Source organism: Pipistrellus kuhlii, unplaced genomic scaffold, assembly GCF_014108245.1.
Source record: "Pipistrellus kuhlii isolate mPipKuh1 unplaced genomic scaffold, mPipKuh1.p scaffold_m20_p_3, whole genome shotgun sequence".
Classification (NCBI taxonomy): domain Eukaryota; kingdom Metazoa; phylum Chordata; class Mammalia; order Chiroptera; family Vespertilionidae; genus Pipistrellus; species Pipistrellus kuhlii.
In genome coordinates this window covers 63,679,910-63,707,730 of record NW_023425529.1, presented here as the reverse complement: position 1 = coordinate 63,707,730, position 27,821 = coordinate 63,679,910, and the positions used below count along the sequence as shown (strand labels likewise).

The 27,821-nt window shown below is 39.4% G+C and overlaps 1 protein-coding gene across 4 annotated transcripts in view; it reads left to right on the top strand.

The window, feature by feature from the left end:
- The first annotated feature begins 9,333 nt into the window (after positions 1 to 9,333).
- Positions 9,334 to 27,821, top strand: part of NAP1L1 (nucleosome assembly protein 1 like 1) — a 32,010-nt gene continuing 13,522 nt past the window's right edge. For 3 of the 4 annotated variants that reach the window (XM_036458919.2, XM_036458916.2, XM_036458920.2), the window contains exons 1-4: positions 9,334 to 9,463; positions 20,618 to 20,655; positions 25,350 to 25,435; positions 26,892 to 26,994. In XM_036458919.2, coding sequence (XP_036314812.1) covers positions 20,639 to 20,655; positions 25,350 to 25,435; positions 26,892 to 26,994 — 206 coding nt within the window. In that variant the 5' untranslated portion in view covers positions 9,334 to 9,463; positions 20,618 to 20,638. The remainder of the gene's footprint in view (positions 9,464 to 20,617; positions 20,656 to 25,349; positions 25,436 to 26,891; positions 26,995 to 27,821) is intronic. The other variant, XM_036458922.2, reaches the window with a different exon arrangement.

Here is a 27,821-nt window from a genome sequence, read left to right as displayed (position 1 = left end):
GTCCAGGATTACTCAGGTAGGGAGTGGAGGGCTCTGGGATTGAAATACACCTCTTCGAGGCTCTAAAGTAGGGGTGTCGAACTCAATCAGAGAAGGGGCCAAAATCTAAAATCCAGCCTAAATCGAGGGCCGAATGGTTTACTGAACAGTCATAAACTGTCATTGTGATGGAAACGCAGCGGAGTGCAGTGATGACAGCGCGGTGCGGGCCACATTGCAAGGCCTGGCGGGACGGATTTGGCCCGCGGGCCTTGTGTTTGACACATGTGCTCTAAAGCATCTGTTTTTATCTTATTTTATTTTTAAATATATTTTATCAGATTATTTTACAGAGAGGAAGGGAGAGAGATGGTTAGGAACATCAATGAGAGAGAAACTTCGATAAGCTGCTTCCTGCACACCCCCTACTGGGTATGTGCCAGAAACCGAGGTACATGTCCTTGACCGGAATCAAACCTGGAATGTTTGAGTCTGCAGGCCAACGCTCTATCCACTGAGCCAAACCAGTTAGGGCAATCATCTGCTTTTTAAATGTAAACCTTCATAAAAACAGTCTGGTTTCCCTATCTTATTTATGATTGTTGAAATAATGGTTTCATTCCAAATAATAACTGCCTTATTTTTATTTTTACTATAACATGATGCTGGTTCAAAGTGCTTTTATGAATTAGCACATTTGACCCTCTGGTCTAGGTAGTAGAATGGCAGGATTTGCTAAACTGGTTTTACAGGTGAACAGACTAAGTAATAAAGAATTTAATGACTTGACCAAGGCCAAGTAATGAGTTGGTAATGTTGCTGCAACCTTGTCTAAATCTTCTGAATCCCAGAAAGTGCCTTTTTTGCCTCTTCCCTGACTGCCCACTCAATGGATTTAAATGAGGTTGTTTCATTTAACATGGTATAGAGGTCACTATTCTGAAATCCTATGACCCGGGTCTGGGTCCAGGATTAGCTAGCTATGTGGATGAACTGGGAAGAAGGGAAAGTAGAGAATATTACAGAGGGGCTTCCATTTCCCTGACCAGAGGCTTCTGTGTTAATTTACTCTTTCCATCTGAATTTTTTATCCCCAGGCAGAGAGTGATGTGTCTGATCGGGGCCCACGCCTGGGAGAAAGAACGGGGCAGGTCTGCATTCTGCCTCGCTGTGGGCACAGAGGGGTCTGTGCTGTTAGAGATGAAGTTCACTGCACCTAGCATATCTGCAAGAAAGGTGCTCTTTATTTCTTAATATATTTTTATTGATGTCAGAGAGAAAGGATGAGGGAAAGAGAGATAGAAACATTAATGATGAGCGAGAACCATTGATTGGCTGCCTCCTGCATGCCCCCTACTGGGGATCAAGCCCACAACCCAGGGATGTGTCCTTGACCGGAATCAAACCTAGATCTTCAGTCTGCAGGCCTGTGCTCTTTCCACTGAACAAAGTGCTATTTTGATTTCCATTTGCCTGCTTCCGTTCAATTGATTTGAAACTCAGGCAAGGAAAATAGATTTTATTTAGAACCTAACAAATATATATTTTCCTTTGCTTTCCTTGTCCATAGAAGGTGTCCTAAATTCACTGAAAAATTGTATCTGAACAAAGTTATAAATAATTTTTGATATGTGAATCAAGTTTTAACTTGTAGATATGAAAGATGCTATGTCATTATAAATCAAAATGGGCTTGCCCACAAAAATCAGTGCTTGTTATTGGTGGTTCTGGTGAAATTTGATAAGTATTTCAGAAGTTTAAAAATGTCATAAGAGCAAACTGAATATAAAAAACAACAAAACCCCAGACCTGAAGAGGTGGAATTATTATGCTAATAAAATATCACTAAAATTGGGGAAATGAAAATAAAATATTTCTTTCTATCTTTTACTAGTACCATTAAAATGATTAGCAGCAGACAAGTGCTAGGATACTCCTCTAGTGCTCATTTTTGATACTGAAAAGTCAAAGCCCACTTGGACTTTCAAAAATTATTATTTGAACTTGTTATAACTCTTATTATTGAAGTCTTGGAACTCTACCCAAGGGAATCAGTATTTCAACTTGTGTGCAATCACCATTTCATGATCAGTTATCCCAATAACGGACACTCTAATGGTCTCCAAATAATACCCAAAAGTATTCTTACATAAGCTAGATTGTCAAATCTTCTCTATGAAAACATTTCTCTATGTTTTAGAGACATTTCATGATAAATGTAGTATTTTCAACAGAGGATTATTTAATAAAGTATTATGACCCCTGATTTATTTTTAATGACTTCTACTTCTCTTTCTCCCTCCTTGGCCCTCCCTCAATGGTTTCTTTCTTTCATTTCATTCACTCAAACAAATATTTATTGAAGGCCTTGCCCTGCTTAGTCACTGTCCAACCCAGGGGCATACAAAAAAAAGAACACTTACTTATAGCAATTAATAATCTACTATATACAAACCAATGGGCACAAAACTCTGGGGATGGGGAGGCAATGGTAAGATATGTACACAGATAATAATTTAATTTAAAAAATAAGGGGAAAAAAGGGAAAAATAATCTACTATAGTGTATGCTGAAGGAGAAGGAAACATACATATATACATACATACATATATACATTAAAAAGTTGCCTGAAAACAGATAAAAGTGTGCAGCCAGCTATGCTTTTATGTGTTAGGGTAGGTTTCCCAGAGAAGATAAAAATTTGAACTAGGTGTCTAAGGATAAGTAGAAGGAAGAGCAGAGGCCATAAAAACACTTGGCATGTTAAGGGTCTGGTGAATAGTTTAAAGTCATAAAAAGTGGGTTCCTGACAATGGGTAGTGGGATTATGTGGTTAGAAAATAAGATGACTTCAGACTGGAATGGGCTTTATACATCTTATTTTATCATGTAGACAAAAAGTGCCATTATAGGTTTTATTAAAAAGTAGACTTGATTAGACTTGTATTTTATTTTTTTTAAAAAAAACTTTTATTGTTGACACTATTGTTATACTTTTTTTAGTTATTATTATTTTTTAATCCTCACCCAAGGATATTTTCCCATTAATTTTTAGAGAGACTGGAAGAGAGAGGGCAAAACATAGAAATGTCCATGTCAGAGAAACACATCAATTGGTTGACTCCTGTCGTTGCCCTGACCAGGGCCAGGCCAGGGAGGAGCCTGCAACACAGGTATAAGACCTTGACTGGAATCAAACATGGGACCCTTCAGTCTGCAGGCCAACACTCTAGCCACTGAGCCAAAACAGATAGGGCTAGACTTGTATTTTAGGACCATAACTTTGGCAATATAGATCAGAGAGGAATAAAAGATTGATATTAGGGAGACTAAAGGCAAGGCTATTGTAAATAGTGCAGGTAAGAAATACTGAAAATCCACACTGAGGAATGACCTATTCTGGGCCTAAGTGGTCTATTTGTGAGAAACAAGGAAAAAACTAAAGTCTGGGACAGTAAGACCATATCTGGCATGTGAATTAGGGAAGAAACTCCAATCATCATAAAAGGGCAACATCAGAGATTCTTGTGGTGATAGAATAGTTCTGTATTTTGCTTGTGGTCACAGATACACAAACTCATCATGTGATAACATTGTATAGAACTAAACACACAAACACACATATGTGGATCCAAGTGAAACTGGGGAAATCTGAATAAGGTTGTGGATTGTTGTTACCATCTTAAACTGGGTAAAATTTAGGTGGATCTCTCTGTGTTATTTTGTACAGTGACATGTGAATCTTTAATTGTTTAAATAAATTTTTCAATAAAAAATCACAGCCAAATAAAGATATTTCAAATAAAAAAACACCTATTTATTCCTCTTTGGATATATAGAGAGAAATTTAAAGCAACTTTTTCACAATTCTCCCCTGGAATTTAGGTTGATTTTATAATTTTATGAACTTAGATTGCATTTATATAATAATTTAGAAAAAATAAAACCAACTAGATTTAAAACTACGATATCAGTTATTTAAATACACTGTGTAGTTTTTAGATTACAATTATTGTTCTTGCAATTAGACATTTTGCATACTTATTTATTGGCAAGGAGAAAAATAAGCATTTATTCAGTACTATAAGTGAAAGTCATTGCTCTGGAGGCTTACATATTTCTCTGTTTCATCTTAATGAAGAGGCAGCTGTTATTAGAATTATTAATGCACTTTACAAATGGGGAAATCCAAGGGTCAGAGTACATAAGTACTTGCGTAAGGTCACAGAGTGCATGAATGTATGCCTGTCTGACTTTCAACCCTATGTACTTCCCTATTATTTAGGTTCTGAAATACAGACACAAGCACATATAAAATATTGTTTTTGTTATTAGCTTATCTGGTTAATCTCTTCAGTATTTGGATCCAATTTCGAAATTTGGGTAATACTACTGTTATGGTAATTACATAGATTCAGGTTGGGAAAAATTGTGGCCCTAGCCAGTTTGGCTCAGTGGATAGAGCACATGTGTCAAACACAAGGCCCGCGGGCCAAATCCGTCCCGCCAGGCCTTGCAATGTGGCCTGCACCGCGCTGTCATCACTGCACTCCGCTGCGTTTCCATCACAATGACAGTTTATGACTGTTCAGTAAACCATTTGGCCCACGATTTAGGCTGGATTTTAGATTTTGGCCCATTCTCTGATTGAGTTCGACACCCCTAGGATAGAGCATTGTCCTGTGGACTGAAGGGTCCCTGGTTTGATTCCAGTCAAGGGCACATGCCCAGGTTGCAGGTTCCATCCTTAGTAGGGGGTGTGCAGGAGGCAGCCAATCAATAATTCTCTTTCATCATTGATGTTTCTAGCTCTCTGACCCTCTCCCTTCCCCTCTGAAATCAATTAAAAATAAATATTTGTGAAAAGACAGCCTTTGATAAAATATTTCACAAAAAGAGTGTCTGCCCTACCTGGTTTGGCTCAGTGAATAGCGTGCTGGCCTGCGAACTGAAAGGTCCCAGGTTCGATTCCGGTCAAGGGCACATGCCTGGCTTGTGGGTTTGATACCCAGTGGGGGGGACATGAAGGAGGCAGCTGATCCATGATTCTCTCTCATCATGGATGTTTCTATCTCTCTCTCCTTCTTACTTCATATATATATATATATATATATATATATATATATATATATATATAAAATCAGTTAGATACTATTAGAAAACTTCTAGAAGTTCCCTCAACCTTTAAATAAAGCAAAAAATAAAAAATAAAAATACAGTAACCTTAGTAAGAGGTTTATAATGTTTAACTCTTAGTGTTTATTATATGTCAGGTACCATGTTATGCAACTTACATATTGTTTAAAATTTCACAACAAAATAGGGACAAACCTGGGCTGTTTGACTCCCAAAGCCATACTTCTAACCGACTAGGTTACAATACTGTAAAAAAAAAAATAATAATAATAATATATATCTCAAGTGAAAATAATGGGGGATGAAGAAAAAGGAACTTTAAACCAAAAGTCTAGCATAGTCCAAGATCAGTGACCAGGGCCACCATTTTTAGTAATTAGATGAGTTAACTACGTTGTGTGACTTGGGAACCTAAGAGGGGTCAATCAGTGTACAAAGCTCAATGGTTACTTTAGGTTATTCATCTTCTACCCCTTTGTCTCATTTTATTTTCTTCATAATTCTTTCACTTACTAATATCTACAATGATTTCATTACTTGCCTGTCACTTGCTCAACTTCACTAAAACATAAGCTCACTAAAAATTAAGAATCTGGTCTTTCTTGTTCAATGCTGTATTTCCAGTGTCTCAAGTTGTTCCTGACATAAATATTTGTTTAAGGAATGAATAAATGCTTGGCCTTCCCTGGACTTAAATGGCAGAGGTTTAGACCTACAAACTGTGGTTCAAAAGATCACAGTAAAAGGCATGATTAGCAATTTGTTATGGTTTAATTTTTTAGATTGACTAGGATACATTGAAAGAAAGGGAGGAGGAAGCTGGGGAGGATGCTGGAGAAGAGCGGAAAAAACATATATTTACATATATATGAAGACTAGTAATGATAAGCCCTTAAACCTGGGGTTGGGAGTTGAAGCATCAGAAATTTGGGGTACCAGGTCAGTGCCTGAAATTGGTGGGGGCCCCCTGGAGTGGGATAGAGACTATCATGAAGGCTAATTTCTCAATTTGGTCTCAGAAGTTGTTCTACCACCAAAAAGGTTTACGGAAAGGAAGAGAAAGCTATTTAGTTCATTTTTAATATGTGAATTACCTTGCATTGTGCATAGCTTTGATTATAGTACAGTGCTCTTGAAACCTCCACTGAAAATAGTGTCAAATGTTTATACCTATTGGGCACTGATCCACCTAGTTTATGTATTGTGGATTCTTCATGAGGAGTCATTACTGATGTTATTATAATCCTTGTTAGCCTTACATCATTGTTGAGTAGGATGTACATAAAGAAAGTTGAAAAAAAAAAAAAGGTTAAACCAATAAAAATAAAGATTGAGAAAAACAAAAGAATCACATGTGAAAAACCAAAATGAATGGGTAAACTGAGGCATCTGTAGCGTAGAGTGGGAAAAGCAACTAATTTCAAAGAGATTGGGGAGTGTCAAGGGAAAAAACCTGTACTCTCTCAAATGGAATAGAGATAGTTGCTAAATGTGAGCTTACAATAGATAACTAGGCAGTTTGAAGTTTCAAGGAATGCAACATTTAGAGAAGAGGTTCTTGTTATGCCCAGATTTCAAGATCCCCAAGGGCCACCAGGGAACCAAGTCCGATGCAAAAGCAAAAGAGCCTTTATTCAAACTAGAGTCTGATCTCCCTGCCTCTACCAACGCAGCAGCAGAATGCAGAGAGCCCTGAGCTCTGAAAGGGTGGTCCTTTTATAGAGTTTAGGGTTGGGTGGTGGGGTGATGCTTGGACCACTCAGTTGGCTGGTTCTGATTGGTGGGGTGAGGGCCAGGGTCCAGTTATGCTGGGTTACTTCCCTCTGCATTTCTATTGGCTGATTTAAGGGTGGGTTGGGTAATTGATACATTTTGTGGTTTTTCTTGGAAAGGGGTTATGTTGGAGACATAGTTATACAAGATGGAAGACACAGTACAAAATGAAGACAGTCCTGTTCTGCCCTTGAAAGAAGGACTACGTGCTGGGAAGGGGCCATGAGACCGTATCTCAAGGACTGGCCTGGTGTCAGCACTGATAATTCTATCTGGGGCATAGTCCACGGCTTCTATGGAAGCATGCTCCAACATTCTCACTCTCTAACATTCTCAAACATTTTGGTTTCAGGACCCTTTACATTTAAAAACTGAGGACCCCCAAAGAACTTCTATGTGCATTACAGATACTGATATTTATCACATTAGAAATTAAAACAAAGACATTTTAAGAACAGTTATTTCTTATTTAAAACAATAAACCAATTAAATATGAAAGAATATTTTATATGCAAAGTGCTGACCCTACTAAGTGTAGATGGTCAACACTTTGACTGACGGGGCTCAAATTTAAAAGCAGAGCCTAGCAGTGGTTTCTAAACAGAGGCCCTCTCAGCCAAACCCCTGCTAAATTGCCTGCCTCCAGTTCTGAGCCAACTCTTACCAAGTTCCTATTTCAATCTATGGGACTGAGACTTCCCTTCTACAATCAGAGCAGAGTTGTGCTGCTGTATCTTCACTGACCAAGCAGAGCAGCTTCATTCTGACCAATCAAACTGAGGAGTTGGAGCCTCATTTACATGAGGGTGGCCCAATCAGGGACCAGGGGCAGGGACTTCTATAAATAAGATCCCCTGTGGCTTATGTAGATAGCACACTTTCTTCCCATTGAAGACTGAGGACTGAGGTTTTGCGGGTGGAGTTGCATTGAGGCCGCTAGCAGAGCAGGCGCAGCAGCCTGGACCTGACCAGGGCAGAGCAGCGTTTTCTGGCTGGAGAGAGGCCTCACCTGTGCTGCTTCATAATTGAGCTGCCCCACATGCTGTCACAATTGAGCTATTTGCACAAAGTTTCCTTCTCTACCAACCACACATTGGAGTTCCCGTGGGTTTGAATTAGCCCCAACTATCATTAGTTGACAAAAGTAAGTACTCTACAAAACATTCTTTCACATTTTTGCAAATCTCTAATGTCTGGTTTAACAGCAGATGACTGCGTGGTAGGTAACATTTGCTGTTTTCAATGCTTCCATAGCACATGTCATGTAGCCTCTGGAAAACTCCAGTGAGAATAAACGTGCAAAAAGCAAATGACTTTTTATCTTTTTTTTTTAATCTTTTATTTTTTAAAAATATATTTTTATTGATTCCAGAGAGGAAGGAAGAGGCAGAGAGAGATAGAAACATCCGTGATGAGAGATAATCATGGTGGATGGGCTGCCTCCTGCAAGTCCCCCACTGGGGACCCAGCCCACAACCCAGGCATGTGCCCTTGACGGGAATCGAACCTGGGACCTTTCAGTTGGCAGGCCAACGCTCTACCCACTGAGCCAAACCGGCAAGGGCAGCAAATAACTTTTTAGTGTTTTTACATTTGACCTTCCCCTAGAAAGCGTCTGGGAACCCGGACCACACTTGGAGAACCACTGTTTTAAAGAGTGACTATTTATTAGTCAATCCAACATCAATTGAAAAACACAGCCCAGCCGTTCGGCAATCTTGAGCATTTACATGGGATGTACTTTTTCAGAAAGATGAACCAAGTCTTATTTCTCTTGATAAAGCATCCAGAGAAAACACACACACACACACACACACACGCAAAAACGTGCCACTCTCACCCATCAAAAGAACCCAAGCAAAAAATGAGGGGCCACGAGCCAAGGGAAAGGACATTGAAGTTGGGATGAGGGGCTCCCCTGGAAGCCAAGGAGCTCCCCTCTCAGGAGAAGCCGCCCCTGAGGCGGGAGGGAGGGAAGCGCCGTTGTGCTTTGGGGGAAGAGATGGGCGGCGGGAGAAAATGGTTACCCGGGAGAGGGAGACGCAGGCATGAACTACACATCGCTCCCCATCACGTGGGGGCTGCCCTCCCTCCCCTTCATCCTCCGCCAGCATCACGCCAAAGGGGAGCGAGGCGCCTAGGGACGTCGAGACGCGAAGTTCAAGGCCTTTTCCCCGGGAACCAAAGGGCCCGAGTTTCCCTCTCCAGAGCGGGGGACACCTCGCGAGGCGGCCCGGTGCGCGGCTGGGGGCTGGGGGCGGAAGCGGGAACGGAGGAACCCGAGCCGGGCGCCGGGGGCGTGGAGGTCGTTGGAGAAGAAGGACGGTTCTGTTGCTAAGCGACTCGTCCTGGGCCCCGCCTCCCGCCCGCGTTGCTAGGCGACGGCGAGGCCGGGGGGAGGGCGGCGGCGGTGTGGCCCTACGTGCTGACGCTAATTGTATATGAGCGCGAGCGGCGGGCTCTCGGGTCTTTTTTAGCGCCATCTGCTCGCAGCGCCGCCTCCCGCTCCTCCCGCCGCCGCCCGGAGTCACGGACTGCGCAGCTCCGGCCGCCGGGCGCCCCGTGCTCGCCTTCGGTAACGGATGGGGACCCTGAACGAGAAGGGGGGACGGAATGTCGGCCTGGCGGCCGGCGCGGAGGGCCGGGGGGCCGGAGCGGGGGCCGCGGAGGGAGAGTCCGAGGCTCCGGCTCGTTCGGGGAGGCCAGGGCCGGGGCCGTCCGCCGAGTTTCGACCCCACGGTCCGAGAGGACCCCGGGATCACCCCGCGCCTCTTTTTGGGGGGCAGCTGAGGAGGCGCGGGGGTCGGTGCGGCCTGGGGGGAGGGGGGGGCCTGGGAGGGCCGTGCCAGGCGGCGCCGCGGGGCCCCGAGCGCCACCGGCTGCTCCGCGTGGCCGGGGGCGAGGCCGCGGCGCGGGCCGGGTGCTCGGAGGCGGCGAGGACTACGCCCCGGGCGCCCGGAGCCCCGGCCCGGATCAAGTGCGGAGCCCATGGCCGGCCGGGCTCGACGTCCCTGTTTCCTCAAAATGAACACCCGGAGGAGGCCGCTGGGGGGATGGAAGGAACGGCGGAGGCTGCGAATTCCGATGGGAGGGAGGGGCCGTGCAGGGATGGGGCCCGGGCTCCCCCGCCCCCCCGGAGGCGGCGGCGGCGGCGGCGCGGGGCGGGGGAATCCGGGCGGGCTCAGCACACGTGGCCGCCACCTGGGGCGGGTGGGAGACCCCGGCCTCGGGGGCCCTTTCTTGCCGGAAGTTGGGGAAATGGTGGGATGTAAGAATGAGTGTAATGAACAATGAGTCTGGTCCTTGGGTGCCCAGCTCTGAATCCGCTTCTCTCTGGTCTTCATCTTTCTATGGATGCAGGAGGGAAGCATGGCTGTTAAGTGATGGGTGAGCAGGGTCTCCGTGGCTAGAATATTTTTGTGAACCTCAGGTACAGCTAGAATTTCGATGGGTGTCTTGACCAGGCTTTTTTTTTTAATTGGGGGGAGAACTGATCCTAACTAATGGACCCCTTTAACGGCTCTGAAGTAAGTGGCAGTACCGAAGGCCTGCAGTGTCTTTCATTCTAGGATCTGCATTGCTTTCTTACAGTTAGTGCCTTTATTGAAGTTCCCAGAAAAAATAGGTTCTCTGACTTTAAGCGAAGCTATGAATAAGGAAACCAGATTACCGTAGGCTAATCAATATAAACAAGAGTTAATTTCCTTTATAATCAAGGAAATTATATCAACTTTATAATGAAACGATATTGAGGGGAACCACAATACCCGAGGACCTGCTGTTGTTTAGAATTTAGTACTGAGGGGGGTCCCTGACCAGGTAGTTCAGTTAAGAATGTTAACCTGTTACGCCAAGGTTGTGAATTGATCCCTACCACGGCAAATAAAAGAATGAATGAATGAATGAATGTAACAACAAAATCAATGTTTCTCCCTTTGTAAAATCAATAAGTAGTTTTTAAAAACTGGCTGGAGGTAAAAGATTTGCAGTGATCCTCGGAGGATTAATGAGTATTAAATGCTCAAAAATGGGCCGAATTTAAATGTGCGTTTGTTTTTTTAGGGAGCCTGAAGGGTAGATGGAACTGAACATCTAATATAATCTTGACTTCATAGGTGGTTTTTCTTGATATATAGCATTTAAAATTTTGCCTGTACCAAAACTTAATACAAAATGCTATTGATCATTAAAAAATTTTAATTATACAGTACCATTGACTTTTTAAATGTTTTGTTTTTTAGAGAAGGCTAGAGAAATGGAAACATGAGAGACATCTATCTATTGCCTCCTGGTTGCCCCCTACTGGGGGATCTAGCATACAGCCTGGGCGACGTGCCCTATCCAGGATTCTTGGTTCATGAGTTAATGCTCAACCATTTAGCCACACCAGCCAGCTGCTTTTTTTTTTTTCTTTTTTCTCACTTTATTATTTAACTTCTCCATGTTATCTCCAGGTTATTGTTTTGATTCTAAACATTAATTACATATCCTTTTGTAGAAAAGGGGGCTAAAAGCAGAATCTGTTTGATTTCAAGATGTTAAAGAACAAAATTAAACCAAATACATTTGAAGATCTAGTTGGCTTTTTTATTTTTAAAAATATATATATATTATTGATTTTTTACAGAGAGCGATAGAGAGTTAGAAACATCGATGAGAGAGAACCATCGATCAGCTGCCTCTTGCACAGCCCCTACTGGGGATATGCCCACAACCAAGGTACATGCCCTTGACCAGAATCGAACCTGGGTCCTTTTAGTCCGCAGGCTGACGCTCTATCCACTGAGCCAAACCGGTTTCGGCTAGTTAGCTTTTTTAAAAGGATTGGCAGCATCCCATCCACTCCTTTGAGGATAGGGCAAGGTTGCTGTTAACAAAAAAGAAAATGGTTGTTTTCAGCAGGGAGGTATTGGTTTCAGAGGATAAAAACATCAGTGATGAGAATCACTGGTTGGCTGCCTCCTGCACATCTATTACTGGAGATAAAGCCTGCACTCCTAGCATGTGCCCTTGACTGGAATCAAATCAAGGACCCTTAAGCCCTCAGCCTGATGCTGTTTCCACTGAGCCAAACAGGCTAGGGCTGGGAGGTTTCTATTATGCAGTTCTTGCTTTCCAAGGGTGTGGAAGGGGGCAAGGAGATGGTCTATGGGACAGATTACTTAATTGGTGTTGAGCAAAAAATTCCAGATTAAGATTGTTTCTGACTCTCCCTTCCTCTCTGAAATCAATAAAAACATGTTTTTAAAAAGATTGATTTGGGGAGAGGATGAAACTTCAATTAGATCAGGTATTAAATCTAGGTTTGATATCATGGGCTTTTAGCATGAGTGAGGCCATTTTGGGCCTGTGGTTTTCTCTTTGATTATGCCAATAAAATACTACTTTGCTTACTCTGTTCACATTTTGCTTGGTTGTAAATTTGAAATACTAATGAAAGAAAGGATTAGAGGGAATGGATCCTGATTAATTTAGAAAAGTAATGATCTATTCAAATCCTCAAGTGTAATCAAATCTGATTACTCATATTCCTAGTTGATTCTTTGAGTAAATGTTTTAGCACTTATTTGAATATATCTCTTACATTATGAACCAAAAAAACAAATTGGTTTTCTAGAATTGTGATGATAGTGTGAAGAAAAAGATTGGGGGATGAAGTAGTACTACTTACAACATTCTTTTTTTATTATTATTATTTTTTATTTTAATATATTTTATTGATTTTATACAGAGAGGAAGGGAGATAGTTAGAAACATCGATGAGAGAAAGTCATTGATCAGCTGCCTCTTGCACACCCCCTACTGGGGATATGCCCGCAACCAAGGTACATGCCCTTGACTGGAATCGAACCCCGGACCCTTCAGTCCCCAAGCCGACGCTCTATCCATTGAGCCAAACCGGTCCCGGCTACAACATTCTTTATATGAAGGAACCTATAAGTCCCATTTCATACTAATTTCATCTGAATAAGAAGTTCTTTCATGTTGGGTAGAGTAGGGGTTAGAAGGCAAGTGCAGTCTTTTTCACTCATCTTTGTTCTAGTAAATGGTTTAGTATATTGACAGACCATCAGATCACATTACTGGGCTTGCCACAGAAGTAACCTGTATACTTCTGTTTATCAACTGCCTTTTACTGCTGAATTCTAGTTCTGGAGGTTACTATGTTTTCTTTTGTTTTTATTAAGTTGTTATATGTACATATCTTACCATTGCCCCCCCCCCCCACCCCATTACTATGTTTTTATTTTTATTGGGAAAGGGGGATGTAATTTTGAAGAGTTTATTTGGATTATCTTCTAAGGTAAACAGTTACAGAAGAATACAACAGTCAGCATTTATTGGGTGATTATTCAGGTAACATTTTAAATTCTGCAAGTATTTATTAACTGATTTATTGCTCCTGGAGCATGATCATTTTATTGAGGAAATTTGATAGTTTAAAGAACTTATCCAAGGATGCATAACTGAGCAAAGATGATTTATGAATAGGATTTTGAGTTGCTTTAAAAGGGACAGTTACCTTGACATAAATTGTTATGCCGTACGTCAGGTTGGAATTCAAAAGCCCTCTTGCTTGGGTTTCAAAGAAAATCTGTGGCACTTAATGGTTTTGAAGTTGTCTTCCAACATATATCATATTTCTGGTGAATAAATTGTTTGTTTATGCTTGCGTGTCTTTTCAAAAATCAGTCCAATCTAATACATTTCTTGGCCATTGGATCAGATAATACCTTAGGTAATGCAATCCCTTGAGCAGAAGATAGTGTTCGAAAATAGTTCATTTTGCTTGGGATAAAGTACTGAGGCCCTGGACCACTGAAAATGTTAATGGAGCAGCAATACTTGACAGGTTTATTGAAGTGCATTTGGAATGAGGCCTGAGGTAAAGGGAAATCTTATCTGTTAACTCTTGTTTTAAAATGTGTAGTTTGTATCGATTGGCTGTTTCATCACAAAGTAATTTTTCATAAAGGAATAACTAGTTATTATATAATCTGTGGAGCAGTAGGCTGATAGAGAAGGCACCTTGGTATTTGGAATGGTGAATTTGGCATGGGTTTTAAAAGTCAGATTTTAATTCCTAGTTTCTTCACTTAATCTCTGGTATGTTGCTGAGCAAGTTGCTTACTATTTTAATCTGTAAATAAGAGGAAAGCTTAATTCATAGAGTAGGCCCTATAAATATGTTAACTTTCCTGCTCATTGAAAGTAAGGAGAACTTATTTAGGATTGGGTTTATTGTATTGATAAGTTACTAGATAGTTCATTTCTGAACATCTAGCTATTATAAGGTCACAAAGTATTCAGTTTATGGCCTGATTCTGTCACTTGCTACCCTCCTTTTCTCCACGGAAAGGTTTTCTTTGCATTGAAGTTCTCAAGTTAATGTATGCTTTCAGTCCTGATGAACCTTATCTTTTCCTTTTTTTTCTTTTTTTTCTTTTTTTTCTTTTAATATATTTTATTGATTTTTCACAGAGAGGAAGAGAGAGGGATAGAGAGTTAGAAACATCGATGAGAGAGAATCATCGATCAGCTGCCTCTTGCACACCCCCTACTGGGGATGTGCCCGCAACCAAGGTACATGCCCTTGACCGGAATCGAACCCGGGAGCTTTTAGTCCGCAGGCCGACGCTCTATCCACTGAGCCAAACCGGTCCCGGCGAACCTTATCTTTTCATTGAGATCTTCTATATTTTATATATTTTGGATGGCGAGTTGAACCTTTCACTTTTAAAATATGTATATATATTTTATTGATTTCAGAGAGGAAGGGAGAAAGAAACTTCATTGATGAGAGAGAATTATTGATTGGAGGTATCCTGCACTCCCCCTACTGGGGATCCAGCACACAAGCCGGGCATGTACCCTTGATGGAAATTGAACCTGGAACCCTTCAGTCCACAGGCTGATGTTCTGTCCACTGAGCCAAACCAGCTAGGGCAAACCTTTCACCTTTTTGTCTCTAGTAACTAGACTCTTGATGCATGAAATTCATGCAAGGGGCTCAGGCCTTCACATCCCTGGCTTTGACCGGAAGGTCTTCCAATGATCTGCTGTTTGGTCTAATTAGCATGTTAGCTCTTTATTATATAGGATAGAGGCCCCTTGCACGAAAAAAATCGTGCAATAGGCCTTCCTTCCCTTGGCTTCCAGCACCAGTTTTCCTCTGGCACCTGGGACCCAGGCCTTTGCTCCAGCCGGAGTCTGCCTTCTTTGTCTTTACTGCAGTCTTTGTCTTCACTGTGGCCAGAGTGCAGATCCTGTAGATCCCTTCGAGGCCTCCTCTCTCTTCCCCCCCAACTCTCATAACAGGCACCCTGTCCTGCCCTGACACTCCAAGCCTGGAGCAGCTGGGTGGCTGCCATCTTTGTCCTTTAATTTGCATATTCCCTCCTGATTTGCTGGTGGAGTGATGATCAATTTGCATGTTTCTCTTTTGTTAGTGTAGATGTTTTTCCTTAAAGTTGGTTTTCTAATGTTAATACAGTAGTGCCAATTTTATTATAATTATTTTTGTTGGTGTTGTTAGGATTGTATTTCACTGACAGTTTTTAATGGGGGCCTTTAGTTAAAATACTAATTTAAAAACATTTGGATATCCTTTTTGCCCCTCATTTCTTATATCTTAGACCTTCCATTTGGGATCACTTGCCTTCTGCTTGAAGGTCCGTATAGAATTTATTAGAGTGTTGGAGAAATTTTTGCTTAAAAGTTTGTTTTATCTTCATACTTAAAGGTTGTTTTTGTTGGGTGTAATATACTAAAAATCCTTGCCTGGCTAGCGAGACTCACAGGTTGAGCTTCCACCCATGAATCGAGGTTACTGGTTGAATTTCCAGTCAGAACACATACCCAGTTAAGCAGGCTCCATCCCCAGTAGGTGGCGTGGAGGAGGCAGTCGATCAATGATTCTCATCATTGATGGTTCTATCTCTTCTGCTCCTTCTCTGAAATCAATAAAAAATACATATGTTTAAAGTCCTTTGTTATTTTCAGCATTTTAAGCACAACAGCACATTCTGTTGTCTTGGTATTACTCTAAAGAGCTGTCCTATTTATCCTGATTGGGATTTGTAGGACTATCGATCATTAGTTCTGAAAAAATTTTTGCTCTTAATTTCTTTAAATATTCTGCCCATTCTCTCCTCTATTCCTAGTACTTGTGTTAAATCTCAGATCTAACTTGTGTCACTTTATTGTATCCCAAAATGCATTTGAACTATAGTGTTTTCTATCCTTTAGTTTCCGCCATATTTTAGAAGATTGCTTCCAGCTCACTTAATTCTCTCTCTAGCTGTGTTTAGTCTACTGTTAAATCTACCAATTTTTCCCCCCTAGAAGTTCTGTTTATTTCTTTGCCAAATTAGCTATATCACCTTTAATAGATGACTTTCTTATAGATCACAGATGCAGACATTGTATTTTCATACACAGGTTAACATGTGTTTTTTTTTTTGTCTATGTTAATAGTTATACATTTGTAGCCTTCTTGACAATATTTAAATCTTTAGACACTGGTTTCTGTTGTATTCTTTTCTGTTGCCCCTATTGCTCTTAAAAATTACTTTAATGAATTATTTCAGGTCTAGGATGAAGGTGCCTTTTGCTTATATTTGGATATGCTGTCACAGACCACTTAAAGCTCATAGTTTGGGGTTTTGAGGGCAACACTGATTAAATGAATTTGGGCTTTTATCCAGGAGAACTGGTTTATTATCCCTGAGAATTTAGCACTTTGAGGTTACTGCTTAATTGGGGAGGGTTGTCATAAAGATTGCTCAACTTGAAAAGATTCAGAACTTTTTATTTCACCCTACAATAGTTTTTTTTTTCTTTTCACCCTACAATAGTTTAAATTTGTGGTCGGCAGTTGCCCTCGTGCCAAAAGGGACTTCCTTCTACTTATCTTTATGCTTCCTCTTTTGCCTTTTTGGGGGGATTAGGAATTCCTTACTATCTTATTAGTATTTTCTTTGCCTTTAGGATTTTAACAAATGTTTTCTTTTTTCTTTTTTAAATATATATATTTTTTAATTGGTATCAGAGAGGAAGGGAGAGGGAGAGAGAGATTGAAAACATCAATAATGAGACTCCTCACCGGTTTGGCTCAGTGGATAGAGTGTCCTCTCTGTAAAAAAAATCAATAAAATTATTTTTTAAAAATAATGAGGATCATTGATGGCTGCCTCCTGCACACCAACTACTGGGAATTGAGCCCAAAACTCAGGCTTGTGCCCTTAACTTGAATCAACCCTGGACTCTTCATTTCCCAGGCCAGTGCTCTATCCACTGAGCCAAACCTTCCAGGGCAACAAATATTGTTTTTCATTGGTATAATTGATTGCATGATCTAACTTCTCACTACCAGGAATGTAAATTCTTTAGTTTTCTTAGAAAGCATTTTCATGTGGGATTAATAAAATTCTCATTGATTTTAATAAAGATGGCCTATTTCAGAAGCTGTTTCTTGTTTAGAATGGATTTTTTTTTTTATTGCCCCCCCCCATACAAACCCTCCCTCCCCATAGTTTTGTGTCCATTGGTTGTACTTATATGCATGTATACAAGTCCTTTGGTTGATCTCTTATCTCCCCCAGATCTCCCTACCCTCCCTGCTGTAATTTGACAGTCTGCTTGTTGCTTTATAGAATGGATTTTTGTGTCTGCTCCATCAGACCTGATGATTCTGAATCTTTTTAAAAAAAATAAACTATTTGTAATTTTAGATTTACAGAGGAGTTGTAGAGGTAGTTCAGAGAATTCTTAAATACCGCTTAACCAGTTTCCCCTAATGTTAACATCTTATGTTACAGTGGTATGTATATTTGTCAGAACTAAAGAAATCTTTTAACTGTCATTCCATCTAATTATTTAAGTTTTTTACATGAATTTGTTTCTTAATATATATCCAAAGAGGAAATTTTTTTTATTTAATTCCGTAGATGATTAAATAAGGCAAGTTTTTTTCCTGAGTTGCTACAAAATTGATGTCAACCCAAGTGATCTGACTTCAAAATTAAGCCTACTTTAAAAAACAAAGTGTGGCCCTAGCTGGTTTGACTCAGCCTGCAGACCAAAGGGTTCTGGGTTCAACTCCATTAAGGGTACAGGCTCCTCCTTGGTTGCAGGCTCCTCCCTGGCCAGTGCCCTAGTCAGACCCTGGTTGGGGCTCATACAGGAGGCAACCAATTGATGTGTTTCTCTTTCATCGATGTTTCTCTTCCTCTCCCACTCTCCCTAAAAGTTAATGGAAAAATATATTCAGATTAGGATTAACAAAAACAAACAAAACAAAAAACCTCCAAAAAGTGTGTACAACCAAGAAATTTAATTTATTCAGAAAGGACAGATTGGTGAAGGCATCTCTGAAGACATCCTGTTCTGTCTTGAATCTTTTTAATAAAGAATCAAAAGAAATTTGTGAGAGTTTGAATTCTAAGTGTAATACCTTAAATTGGACACATGGTTAGCAGTGTAGGTGTAATATTACTCTAAATATTAGGTCTTGGCTGCTAAAATCAGTAACTCTTCTTAACACTTTAATAAGCGTATGAAGCATGTTGGTATAAGGAATTATATCTTACATCATTTTGTGAATGAAAGACTTAAGGTTTTAACTTTTTTAAAAATGATTTTTTAAAATATATATATATATATATATATATATATATATTTTTTTTTTTTTTTTTTTTTTTTTTTTTTTTTTTTTTTTACAGAGAGGAAGAGAGAGGGATAGAGAGCTAGAAACGTCGATGAGAGAAACATGGACCAGCTGCCTCCTGCACATCCCCCACCGGGGATGTGCCCACAACCAATGTACATGCCCTTGACTGGAATCGAACCTGGGACCTTTCAGTCCACAGGCTGATGCTCTATCCACTGAGCCAAACCGGTTTCGGCTAAGATTTTAACTTTTTAAAAGATAAAAACTTAATTTTAATTGGTGGGGGTTTCTAAGCTTAGTTAAAAAAATTTTTTTTAACTAATCTGTATTATTAGTTGGCATTCAGCCATTTTTCTGCCTGACAATAACACACTTTATCTTAAGTTTTAGTTTTCTAGAAGCAGGGTTTTTTAATTGGTTTTTGGTTAATCTTCACCTGAAGATATTTTACCATTGATTTTTAGAGAGAGTGGAAGAGAGTGGGAAAGACTGAGAGAAACACATTGATTGGTTTCCTCCTGCATGAACCCTGACCAGGGCCAGGATGGGGAGGAGCCTGCAACCGAGGAACATACTCTAGACTAGGGGTGTCGAACTCAATCAGAGAAGGGGCCAAAATCTAAAATCCAGCCTAAATCGTGGGCCGAATGGTTTACTGAACAGTCATAAACTGTCATTGTGATAGAAACGGGGTAGGAGTGCAGTGATGACAGCGCGGTGCGGGCCACATTGCAAGGCCTGGCGGGATGGATTTGGCCCGCGGGCCTTGTGTTTGACACATGTGCTCTAGACTGAAATCAAACCCAGGTCCCTTTGGTCAGTAAGCCGAAGCTCTGTCTACTGAGCCAAACAGGCTAGGGCTCAAGTTAATACTAATCTTAAATGAGATACAACTTAGGGAACTTAGTCTGTGCTTTGATCCGTTAACCAAGAGCATTGTTGATAATGTTCCAGCAAGCATATCTAGGTTAGGCTAATGGGTGTGGTGGTTATCAGTAATATGACAAAAAGTACATTTGAAGAGACAGGAAGTTTTAGTTGACATTGGTTGGAACCCAAACCTTTAAACTATCCTATATACCAGTTAATAACTATGCTAATTAGACCGAACTGCAGAACTACCATCTGGATGACCTTCCAGAAGAAGCTGAGGCTGTGAGGGCTGGCCAGGACTGCAAGGGCCAAGGCACTTGCATGCATCGGGCCTCTAGTCTGTAATAATAAAAGCCTAATATTAGACCCAGTCTGTCTGAAGCCATGGCAGGCAGGGGCTGAATTTTGTGCATCCAGCCTCTAGTCATTACATAATTTAAAAGGCTGATGTTTTATATAAGGATTTTTAAGCTTAAAAAAAAAAAAAGATTTTGGGGAGATCATGAGTATAGTAAGTAGGTGGCAAATTTTGGCTTTTAAACATGAATTTGAATTTGATAAAAATTAATGCTGTTCAAAATGAAGGGAATTTTGTTCTGTGAGATACTAAGTAGCCTAAAAGTTTATGCAAAAATTGACCATTCCTGGTTGTCATACTTGAATAAAGATACTTTGTAGTGTTTCTTTTCTGTGATTCTAACATACATTAGACTTTTTAGCAACGGTGCCATTGTAAAAGTCCTTACATGATAGATTCTAAATACCTACTAGTAACTTGCTTATTTTAAGTTGTATCCTTGGAAAAGTTTCTTGGGCTACATGAAAGTTTCTGTTCCATGATTTTTCTAAAAATATATTTTTTATTGATTTCAGAGGAAGGGAGAGGAAGAGATAGAAACATAATGATGAGATTGGCTGCCTCCTTCACGCCCCCTACTGGGGATCAAGCCTGCAACCTGGGCATGTGCCCTTGGCCAGAGTCTAACCGGGGACCCTTCAGTCCAAGGCCAGTTCTCTATCCACTGAGCCAAACCTGCTAGGGCTTAACTGATGCTTTTTTAATGGGAGTATACATTTCCTTTGGGATATTTTTCAACATGGTATTGATTTAAAGGGTTTTGGCTTTAAATAAATTGTATGCTTTTTTTTTTTTTTTTTTTTTAACATTGTTGTTTCTCTCCATAGATATTTGGAGTTCTTAACAACATGGCAGACATTGAAAAGTAAGTGACATAGTTCCTTTCTTTTTCAGATATTTGTACTGTGATGTAGTTAGCAGTACTAGCTGTGTAGTAGGAAATGTATGGGAATGACTAATGTTTAGTGCCTACTCTTTATAAAAGTTGGATACTATGTATCCAAGACAAAAGGTAGTATATATATATTCATTGTCATAAATATAGTAAACAATTTATCAATGTTTATTCTTAGGAAAGTGCTGAGCACAATAATGTCATAAATACTTGCAGAGCCCACTTTACCTTATAAGTATTTCCCAAAAATTTTTATGCCAAACATTGTAATGTATCATACATACAAGATAATGTTACAAAATGTCTATGTAGAGTTTAAAGAATAATAGGACACTGTACAGCTTTTAAAAATAGGACATTACTACTGTTAGAATGTGTGTCCCTTCTCACTTGCTATTTTGGCTTTTGTCTAATTTGTTTCTTTGTTATTTTTCTTTAGAGATTCATCACCTATAAATTCTTAATGTTTAATTCTGAAAATCTGAATAGTGGTCACACACTTAGGCATTATTACCACTATTAGTTGAAAGCTCCAAGACCTATCTAATAAAATAGTAACATGCTAATTGACTGTAGCTTTGTGATACCCACCAGCCAATCAGGAGTGAGTATGCAGATTAACCCAACAAACATGGCAGGTTGATTTGCATACATGGGCGCTGAGTGGCTGGGGATGTTCAGCACCACCCCAGCCACTCCAGGCCTCTGGGCAGCATGGTAAGGTGGAAAGGCTGCTCTGGGCCAGAGCGAAAGCAGTGCCAGCAGCCAGTGGAAGGAAAGCCCATTCTTGCACAAATCTTCATGCATTGGACCTCTAGTAGAAAAATAAAAGGCTACCTGGGTCATAGTCTGGATTTAAACTTTACTGAGGCTTTTTCAACTTTTCAAGGGCGTATTTTGAATAAGTCATTGGGTAAGTTCATGCATCCTGCAAACTGGGTTAATAATATAGTGTGGGTGGGTATCTTGCAGAAATATGGTCAGGAAAAATGGGATATGTTGCTTGTAATTTTACAGTAGCCTGCCAACTTAGAGGACTGGTTAAAACAGAATACTTGGGGGTAGGGATGGCATGATATGATTACAGCTGTTTCAGACAACAGAGCAAGGGGATGGAAAAGCAGGAAAATTTTAGCACAAGAGTAACACATTATATGTAAGAATCTGACTGATTTTCTCATGCATGCTGTCTTCAGAATAAAAAGGAAAGTGGCAGGAGGCATTTTTTGTGATCATGGCTTTCAAAGTATTGTTGCCTCAGTCACATTCCTCCAGTCTGGATTTCTTAGCATCAGCTAAGAAATTGTGCATTTATTTCTATCTTACTGAGGTTTCCTCAGTTTCTCCTCTCAGTTTTGCTGTTTGTGATATCCCCTGTTTTTTTTGTTGGTTCTTTAGTTTAGTATCTTGGAAAAGTACAAGGGAAGTAAATTATTTTAAATGGCATGAATGAAAATGACATTTCTGCTCTTGTGCATGATAGTTTGTAGAATTCTAACTTAGAAATTGTTTTTCTTAAGAATTTTGAAGGCATTGCTGCTCCATTGTCACCTGGCTTCCAGTCTTGCTGTTTTGGTATTCAAAGTCGTATCTTGATCATTTGTATATGGCACTTAAAAAAACACACCACACAATGTATCTTTATTCTGGAAGCTACTCTGGTTTCAGAATTCAGAAATTTTATATTATTGAAACTTTTTTTTTTTTAATCGCTTGTCTTGTGCATTCACTGGTGGACCTTCAGTACCAGGGAATATTCTTATTTTTATTCTTTTTTCTCTTTCTGGATCTCCTGTTATATTGTGTGTCGAACTAATTTCTTCTGATTACCTTTTGTACTATTTTCCATCTTTGTCTCATTGCTCTTTATAAGGAAAGCTAAAGAAATTTTACCTTTCAACTCTTTTATTGAGTTTCTAAATTTCTATTTTTTAGTTTTCATGAGCTCCTTTGCTCTCTGTTCCTATTTTTATAGCATCTTATTCTTGTTTTATGGATTGTTTTATTCTTGTTTTATGGATTTTCTCTGGATGTTTCCTTTCCCTGTGTAGTCTTTTTTGCTCAAAAATTTTATCCTTCCTCTGTTTTGGTTTCAATGTATGAGCTTTCCTCAAAAAAGAAGTTAATCATTAAGATTGGGGTGAGGTGGGTCAGGCAGTTGAAGAATGTTTTAAAAAGTTGACTAGAACATTTGAGTGTTGGGGGGGGGGATACTTATTCATTTGGGATTTTAATGTAAGGTCATTAGTGCGGGCATTTGTTATGAGAATCCCCAGTGACAGAATATTTTTTGGCTTTTTTTTCCTGGGCTGGTCAGATACACCTCAGTGAAGGGTAGGTGTTCTGAGAGCCAAGTTGGGAGGTGACTGCTAGGGAGGGGTTTCTACGTATTCAGTATTCTAGTGTGCATATTGTCATATCTTTGATATTAGTAACTGTCTGTGATCCTTCCGTCCAGCTTCTCAGTTTAACCCTTTCCAGTGAAGAAACTGTCATCTGCTGAAGTTGAACTGCTTATCAAGTTTTGCTCTGTCCTCCCTATTTTATTCAGATTAAGTGTTCTTTTTAAGATTCTGTGTTTGAGCTGGTTCTCAGCTTTCCCACTGCTTAGATTTCAGTCCTCAGTGAAGTTGCTGTTCCTGAGTCTCCTTGTCTATTCTTCAGAGTGTGTCTGTTTAAAAACCCTTTATTGCCAGGACCGGTTTGGCTCAGTGGATAGAGCGTCGGTCTGCGGACTGAAGGGTCCCAGGTTCGATTCCGGTCAAGGGCATATACCTTGGTTGCAGGCACGTCCCCAGTGGGGGGTGTACAGGAGGCAGCTGGTCGATGTTTCTCTCTCATCGACGTTTCTAACTCTCTGTCCCTCTCAATTCCTCTCTGTGTAAAATCAATAAAATATACTATAAAAATAAATAAAATAAATAAAAACCCTTTATCATAATTTTAGTGGAGATCCTAGAATGATTGATATCAGATGCATGTGTGTAATTTGCCATCTTAACTGTTTGTTTTTTAATACACATTTTTATTGATTTCAGAGAGGAAGGGAGACGGAAAGAGAGAGAAACATCAGTGATGAGCAAAAGTCATTGACCAGTTGCCTCCTGCACGCCCACTACTGGGAATTGAACCTACAGCCTGGGCATGTGCCCTGACCTGGAATCGAACTGTGACCTAATTCATAGGTCAATGCTCAACAACTGAGCCACACCCTTCAGGCACTTTGATTTTTTTAAATTTTGAGGGGAAAAAGAAAAGTTCATTACCTCTTTCATTATTTAATTTTGGATGCCTGTGAGCCTTTGGAGAGGAAAGGGAAAAGGGGATTCTTGTTATGTAAAGCAAAAGTAGCAAACTTTCTCTGTAAAGGACCTGATCTTAAATATTTATAGGCATTTTGGGCCATATGATCTTTTGTAACTACTCAGCTCTGCTGTACAGTGTGAAAGCAGCCATAGACAATACATAAATTAATTAACTGGCTGTATTCCAATAAAACTTTACTTACAAAAGTAGGAGTGGGATGGATTTGGCCATGTCACACAGTTTGCAGACCCCTGTGTTAAAGCTTTAAGATTTAGATGTTTAGTAAGTGGTTGAATGAAATGACAGTGAAGGAAGAGCAAGTTTATGCTACATCAGAGATACTCCAGAAATGATTATTTGTTTTTGATGAGAAGGCTGATTTTATTTTTCCCCCTTAGTTTATGGGAATTAAATTTTGCTAGCAGAATACAGTTGACTTTTTCTGTACTTGTCCCCAAATGAAAATTAGATAGTATTTGTCCATATATGAAACATTTTTAAATGCTTTTCTAAAATGAGTCAAATAGTAAAATCTCAATAGACTTAGATATTATTTACCTTTTTAATGCTGATTATAATCTCAATCTTCAGAAACTAGATTTTAAAGATGAAATGGGAAAATTGTTATCTATTTTTTTTACCTTCTCTTCCAATGCTGCCATCCTCCTGGCTTTGCTCTAAGCATAAAGTAGTCTCAAGGATGAAAGTCCACAGGCTGATATACAGTAGTTGTTCCATAGCCATCAGGGATCCAGAGTTCTTCTGTTTTTTCCAAACTCCTTCATCCTTAGCTAATGACTTCCTTTCTCTAAGTTACCTTATGGTCCCGGCTGTAGTCATCACATCCATATTCTAGGGAAGAAGCAAGGTCAGAAAGAGAGGCTCTTAGCTATTTGCCATCCTATAAAGGGAGGTTTCTCAAAGTTCTGTATTACTAAATTTCTCTTACTGCTAAAATCAAGTCATGTAGCCACAAGCTAACTAAAAGGTGGTCTGGAAAATGTAGATTTTTTTTTCTAGCTTTGTAAATTGCCATCTCATAATATTAGGGTGCTGTTACTAAGAAAAATCAATAGATGTTGGGTAGTAGACATACTTCCTGACACTATTAAACCATATTTTTAAAGCTTGAAGTATAAACTTTATATTTGATTACGTGCTTTTAAATGAAATTTTAAAATATTTGTAGTTGTTTACATATGAAGTTAGAGAGAAAACAGAATTAGCTTTTGGATTTTCTATTTCATATTTTTAAAGAGGCATATTAACCTAGGAAATGAATTGAAGTATTTCTACATATTTTATATTTTTGGTAATTTGGTACATTTGAACCTTGGTGTGATACTGTGATATTGTAGCAAAGAACAGTCTGAACTTGATCAAGATTTGGATGATGTTGAAGAAGTAGAAGAAGAAGAAACTGGTGAAGAAACAAAAATCAAAGGTATTATTTTAAATTTTTTCAGGCTTTAGTGATTACTGGCACATGTCTTCTAGAGCAGCGGTCACCAACCTTTCGGACCTCACAGACCACCAGTTGGTGACCGCTGTTCTAGAGGGTAGTAATAAATACCGTCCTCTTTTTGATCCTTATCCACCAGCCTGTACCTCAGTTCAGTAACAGTTTGTATGTGTATGTTTGATGTTGGGGGAGGGAAGAAAGAAAGGACGACAAGAGGATGATGGAGTTGAAATGATAGTAAAGGAGGAAGGTGTGAGTATAGTGACTCCTCAGAAGTACTATGTTTGCACCCTCTACTGCTGAGTGACATGGCATAGTTGGGTCAAACAGCTTAGCTAACCATGAGTTTTGTCTGAATTGAGAAATGTTAGAGATGGTGGAAGTTGTTTTTGGTGGTGCTTCTAAATACCACTAGTTTAGATTTACTTGAAAATGTTTCATATTTAATAAGTAGACAATATATATATTAACATATATATATATATATATATATATATAGTATGTGTGTGTGTCCTTTTTAGTTCAACCAAAAAAGAGACATTAAAATTAGTGGTGGTGGTGTGGAATTACTTTAGGTTTTGTCCTATAGATAGGAACCAAGAATATTAAGGGAACAGATGAGTCAACTTTTCATTTTTAAGCCAGAATGAGGTTAATTGTTAAGACTAGTGAACTTAGTTTTAGCCTTCATTATGCAACATTTTCTTAAAAGATAACAGATCATGTGTTTTTAGTGGCCAGTATTGATATTCCAAAGGCATGGCTTATCACAACTGTACATCTAATAATCAAATTAATATTAGCAGTCATTTGAAAACACAATTGGAAAAATTAAATGGAAATTTTGGGTAATGTCTGTTGAAGAAGATGGCAAAATAATTTTTGCATGTATCTAGCTTACATTTGGATTAAGTATAATTTCAAGACATGCTGATAACCAAGATTTAGTTAAAACCTTTGACTTATCTCAACTGTTAACTTTACCTATTGAGACATACATAGGCACATTATATAAACAAACATCAAATAAACAATTTAGGTTATTCATTGTACTTTTTCCCAGGCTCCAAACTGTCACTATATTTGCAGTTTTCTGATAATGTGTTGTCTGCCTTCGAAGACTTGTCGAGTCATAGGTAGGCATCTGGATGAAGCTTTGAGCATCTCAAAATGCAAGATGGCTGAAACACAGATGGTAGTAGTAAGAGAAGGAATACTGTAATAGAAGTTGTATAAATGGTCTTGAGACATGGCATGACTAGAAATCTTTAGGAATCTGAACATTATGTTTTCCTAGAATGAATTTTTTTAGCTTGCTGCTCATCTCTACTCATACCAGCTAGTCAGGAAACCTCATGATTGGATTGTCCTATGAAAATAGCATAATACGTTTTCATAAAATCCTTCTTTCGATGCCCCCCTCCCCCTTTTTTTTAAGCGCGTCAGCTGACTGTTCAGATGATGCAAAATCCTCAGATTCTTGCAGCCCTCCAAGAAAGACTTGATGGTCTGGTAGAAACACCAACAGGATACATTGAAAGGTACAAGTTCTTTTTCATAGTTCTTTCTTCTCTTTCTGTAATCAACATTGCAGGTGTATCTATTTTTAAGGCCATCTGGGACTTATGTACGTAATAGTGGAAAGCTCATGTTTGTTAATATCTAGGTTTTTCTAAGTACCACCGATTAAGAGTTGGTCTTTTTAAAGTTTAATTTCATTTCCACAGGAAGTATACTGATCTTAATCATTTCTGAGATTTATTTAGAGGTTTCATTAGAAATGCACAGTATTAGAAGAAATAACAGATTTCTTATTTAATTTGTTGGCAATATAAATCATTAGTAATAGCTCAAATATTCTATTCTGCTTGCAGTTTTTATATGGCTTTATGATTTTAAGATCCATCCATGTTATCTATATGTATCTCTAGTAGCTTCTAGCCTCTAAATGTTCTAGATCTCCTTGGTGTTTGTCCACCATGTTTTTTATTACATGCGTTTTCTTTGATGGATAACTAGATTGCCTCCAAGCTCCATCGACACAAAGTCCATTGTAATGGTCATTGTACATTTCCTCTTAAGGAGGAACTATGTAAGAATATTTTTAAGATTTGTCTTATCAGTGGAATTGCTAGTCTGGGCTTTCCAAGCCTTAAGTACTTGCAGCTTGCTTTCTAGGATGGCTGTATCCAGTACAATGAAGGTGTCCTTTCCAACAGTTGACATCATTCAACTTTATAGTTTTTTACTTTCACCAACTGAAGAGATACAGGCTTATTTTATTTGGATTTCCTGATTTCTGATGAGCTTTTTTCATCATGATTGTGAGACTTTTAGGTTGCTCATTTGTGTCCTTTGCCCTTTTTCC